This window comes from Elephantulus edwardii, unplaced genomic scaffold (assembly GCF_000299155.1).
Source record: "Elephantulus edwardii isolate Elephantulus edwardi_28Jun2011 unplaced genomic scaffold, EleEdw1.0 scaffold00021, whole genome shotgun sequence".
Classification (NCBI taxonomy): Eukaryota; Metazoa; Chordata; class Mammalia; order Macroscelidea; family Macroscelididae; genus Elephantulus; species Elephantulus edwardii.
This window is the reverse complement of record NW_006399771.1, coordinates 19,212,136-19,217,287: the sequence shown is the minus strand read 5'-3', so window position 1 is coordinate 19,217,287 and position 5,152 is coordinate 19,212,136. Positions and strand designations below refer to the sequence as shown.

General features: G+C 37.4%; 1 protein-coding gene across 1 annotated transcript in view; it reads left to right on the top strand.

The window, feature by feature from the left end:
* The window catches only part of ZDHHC17 (zinc finger, DHHC-type containing 17), a 102,288-nt gene that overhangs the window by 21,565 nt on the left and 75,571 nt on the right, over positions 1-5,152 (top strand). The window contains exon 3 of the mRNA XM_006882587.1: positions 710-830. Within this exon, the coding sequence (XP_006882649.1) occupies positions 710-830 (121 nt within the window). The remainder of the gene's footprint in view (positions 1-709; positions 831-5,152) is intronic.

The window sequence follows — 5,152 nt, the reverse complement described above, 5'->3', positions numbered from 1 at the left end:
CTCCCTCATGTGCTTCAATGCAGTATACATAAGTTATCCCATCTTTATCACTCTCCCCCCAATCATGATGTCAGTCCCGTTTTACAACAGTGGCACTATGCAGTATTTGTCCTTTTGTCACTGAGATATTTCACTCAGCATAATGTCCTCTAGGATCGCCCATTTTGAATAATATTTAATGAATTCCTTGTTTTTCAATACAGCATAGTATTCCATTGTCTGAATATATCACAGCTTCTCTATCCATTCGTTTGTTGATGGGCTGAGCTCCCATTCTCAAGAACAGCGATGTGCAATTGAAAAGTATATTCTGTTGTTAGATGGAGTATTTTGTCTTGTTATATGTTGTTGGTTTGTAGTAGTATTATTGTCCTCAATTTTTTGTTGATGTTCCTTTCAAGGAGTTAACAATTTTTTGAAAGTAGGCTGGTTAAGCCTCCACATATTGTTATAGAACCATAGTTTACTCTTCACATTGAATTGATTATTTGTAGTAATTCTGTTCTGTAAAGTCCCACTAAACACAAGTTAGCAAATACTGAATGAACTTTGTTTGACCTCGGTACCCTTTCTTCCCATGTGTGCATGTCTGAGAACAACCACAAAAGCAATGCAGGTATTTTAGTGAATAGGTGAATTTATAAATATAGTATCTGTGAATTATGACGGTTGATATTTTGTAGAATTGCTTCCCCTCTTTGGTTATCAGGATTAGATAGAGTCCGTAGGCAAGGTAAATGGGTGAGTGCTGATGGCCAGCTCAAAGGTTGGTGTGTGGAACCCACCCAGAGGCACCGCAGCAGACGAGCTCTCCAGTCCTCTTTTGAAAGGTTAGAAACCAAAGAAACCAAACCCGCTGCCATTCAGTCAATTCTTTTTTAAAAGAAATTTTTATTATTACTAGTTTTAATGAAAGTTTACAGAGATTGAAGATTTCACTTCATTCATTGTTCCACTTTTCTCCCTGCCCACTCCTCCCTCCCCCCAGTTTGCTCTTCTCTGTGAAAAGTAAAAGAAAAATTATTTCATTGTTATACAATCCCTTCCCCCAAGTCTACTCTGCTATGCAGCTTTCATTCTGGACCCCTGTCATGACAATAATACCTAATCACATAACCCTTTTAAACAGTTTCATTCAGTCAATTCTAATAGAAACTTTGTAGCCAATGAAAACTCTGAGGTTCTACTCTGAAATATGTGGTTCATGATGAGTTCAAATCAACTTAATGGTAACTGACAGCAATGTTAACAACAAAATAAGAATATATCAAACAGTCTAGTTGAGTCAGACACTTAAGGGGCTCAGAGTGGTAAGATATCATCTTCACTTCCAGTTCAGTGGAATTGAGTGTCTTCATTGGAGGCACTCTCCTTTTTGAATGAAGAATTCTAGGCCAGTAGAGAGGGTAGAAAGGTGACTGGAAGCAGAAATTTTGCTAGCAGATTCCAAGGGATAATAACACATTATGCCATTCACATTTCCACACCTTGATCCCTGGATCTATGAATCTTGGCTGTTCAAGAAAGCACACCATGTATTGGATGCTGATTTAGAGCAAATAACAACTCTGGGGAAACAGGATATTTCTGTAGCCCAATATAGTGTTGTCACTCAGCTGATGGTATAATTGTGTAGATGAGATTTCAAAGACCATTTCATCTTTCTGTAAAGGCAGCTCCTTGAGGCTGCTGGGCAACAATGTGAGACCAGTGAAATCTATGAGCCTTTCTGGTCTTATGTGGTTGGTTATTCTAAGGAGAGAGTTCCTTTCTGGTATAACTGTTCTTCTTACAACCCTGTCTGTTGTTTGGCTCTAGTTGTATAGTCCATTTCTTACTAACTCCAAGGTGACACTCTGGTGCTACAAATTCAACAGCAGTTCCTTGGGAGAAAAGATGGCAGTCTTTTCCCATGTAATTTATAGTCACAGAAATCAAATGTAGGGTCAGCTATGAGTTAATTCTGACTTGATGTCAATTAGAGAGAGAGAAATATTGTTTGGCTGCTACAGTGAGCTTCAGAGATGAGTTTTAAGTTCAAAGGGTGATGAGGGCTATAGCCTTGGTCACTCAGGGTTATGCCTTTATTATTATTATTATTAATGAACATTTACAGAGATGTTGGATTTCTATTCATTTGTTGTTGCACTTTCCTCCCCGCCACCCACCCCCACTCTCAGTTTGCTCTTCTCTTTGAAAAGCAAAAGAAAAATTCCTTCATTGGTATACAATCCCCCTGCACCCTCACACCCTCACCCCGAGTACATTCCACTTTGCAACCTTCATTCCAGACTCTTATGATAATCATAATGCCCTAAAATATATTGCTTTTAAACTGTTCTCTCCATCATCCATTTTAATGCAGTATACATTATTTATCCAGTTTTTCTCATTCTTGCCCCAACCCTGATATCAGTCCCATTCTACAGCAGTGGCACTATGCAGTGTTTGTCCTTTTGTGACTGAGATATTTCACTCAGTATAATGTCACCCATTTTGAATAATATTACATGAGCTCCTTGTTTTTCAGTAAAGTGTAGTATTCTATTGTGTGAATATACCACAGCTTCTCTATCCATTCGTTTGTTGACTGGCACTTAGATTGTTTCCAACTCCTTGCTATTGTGAACAAAGCCACGATAAACATGGGTGTGCATATATCTGCTTGGGTGGAGGTTATGGTCTCTTTGGGGTGTATTCCCAATAGTGGAATTGCTGGGTCGAATGGTATCTCTATTTGCAACTTTTTGAGAAAGTGCCACACTGCTTTCCATAGTGGTTGCACCATTTTACCCTTCCACCAACAGTGAATAAGGGTTCCAGTTTCTCCACAACCTCGCCAGCATTTGTTGCTTGCTGTTCTGTTAAATTTTGCTATTCTTACTGGGGTGAGATGATATCTCATAGTTGTCTTGATTTGCATCTCTCTTAGAGCTAGGGATTTTGAACATTTCTTCATGTGTGTGTTGGCCATCTGAATGTCTTCTTTGGTGAAGTGAGGGCTATGCCTTTTATAAGAGATTAAAGGAGAGAGAAGAGAACAGAAACGGGGGGCTTCAGCACCACCAAGAAAGAAAGCAAGTTGTCAAGTGAGTCCATTGTTCTGTAGTGAACCTCTTAGATCCAGGAACAGATTAACACCAAAGCATGTGGACATCTTCAAGAAATGCTGGGCTTACAGATGTCCAAAAGGACAGTTCTCCATAGCTAACAAAGTGAAGGCCCTCCTCCAAACCTGACAGCCTGAATTTAGACTTAGAGCTTCTCAAAGTGTAAGACAATATTTTTCTGTTTATTTAGACTTAGAGGTTCTCAATCTATAAGACAATATATTTGTTTGTTCAAGTAGCACTTGATAACCATTGATATTCATGGGGTTGCTTTAAGTAGCAGTTGACTCATGGAAGCTGATTTTACTGGAACTGTAGGTGTAAATTTGAAAAAAACTGCTAAACTATTTTTTCCAAGTGAGTATGGTATTTTACACTCGTAACAGCAGTGTGTGAGAGTTCCAGTTACTACCCATTTCACTAATACTTGATATTACTGACGTCTTCATAGTTTCTTACTTCTTTATTATCTTAAACATAGCTATTGACTGAAGTTCATTTTTTGTTGATGGTCACAAATTCTTACTCCTCCTGGTTTATGTAGGTAAGGGCCTTGTTAATGGGCAGTTACATCTTTTAAATCTTTGGGATACCTCTTAGGATACATATATATTCTGTTTCCTCTGGTCATTTCAGAGTCACACAGCTAATTAAGTATTCAACGAACTGAAAATTATCAGTTCACTCAGAGAGAGGCAGTAATCATGACCTAGCAGTCTGTCTCTGAAAGGTCATAACTTTGAAAACTGAATGGAGCAGTTTTACTCTGCACACATGGATCTTCATGGGTGGAAATGGTAACAACATTTTCTTACCAGGAGAATCTTGTGTCTCATCTGGAATATTGTTCATATTTGTTGTTGTTAGAATCTTGTGTCTCATCTGGAATATTGTTCATATTTGTTGTTGTTAGTGTGTTATCAAATTGGCTTATTTATTTAGATTTTTGCTTACACTTGATTAAGACATTCATTCATTTTATTTGTGGAAGCATACTACTGCTCCTTCTCCCCCTCATTGTTGTTCTTTTTATTATATAAACAATTAGAAAGTACTAAAAGTATTGTTAATACTTGGGTGATGAGGATTTGTCCTGCTAACTCAAAGGTTGACTTGATTTAGAGTCTAGGCAAGTACACCAATGAAAACGTGTACAAAATGCCTGTTGGGAATTAAGCAACAAAATGAAAAGTGGAAATAACTCAAAAAAGGACTTAAATTTAAGGATTTTGTTTATGTGCAAACATTTCTATGTGTTGGTAGATTCTCCAGTGACTTTTAATGAGCAGTTACTGTTCTGTATTCTTAATTAGGACCTTAAATCATGGGGAGATGTTAAAATGTCACTATTACATTTAGGATATTAATGTAAGAGGAAGTTAAATGATATATTTTAGGTATATTATTGTCTAAAATGGTCAGGATGAACAATATGATTAAAACATAATCTTTCAACTATCATTCTCTTAAACACAATTAAGTAAATCAGCATCGTGCGATACAGTCTCTGTTGTATACAGATACCATTGCTTTCTCTCAGAGCATCTTTCACAAAGTATTGTTGTTAGATGTCATTTAATTTATACAACTTAGTGATTTTATGTTGCTTTTGCTTGTAGCTGACCCCTCGAGCAGGTCTTCAAAGGTAGTAAACTGAAAAGGAAGAGATTATGTATCTTTCTTCTGTGGAGCAGCTGGTAGACTTGAACTACACAGAAAAAGACACTGCATCCAATCTTAGATTTATTGCTGTGCTTCAGCCCATTGCTGCAGCCACCATTGCCAGTCTTACTCATTGAAGGTTTTCTTTTTGCTCAGTTTCCCAAGCACAATATCCTTCTCCAGGGACTGAGAGCTACTGATAACATACTTAAAGTATGTGAGATGAACTCTCACTATCCTTGTTTCTAAAGAGCAGCTTAGATTCTTTCATTGCCATTGGTTTCTGATGATATGCTACATCCTAAACTGATTCCTTGTGGACTGATTTTTTTTATTTTTGTTCAGTGATTCTGTGTATTCTTTCCACCTTTTTTTAAAAT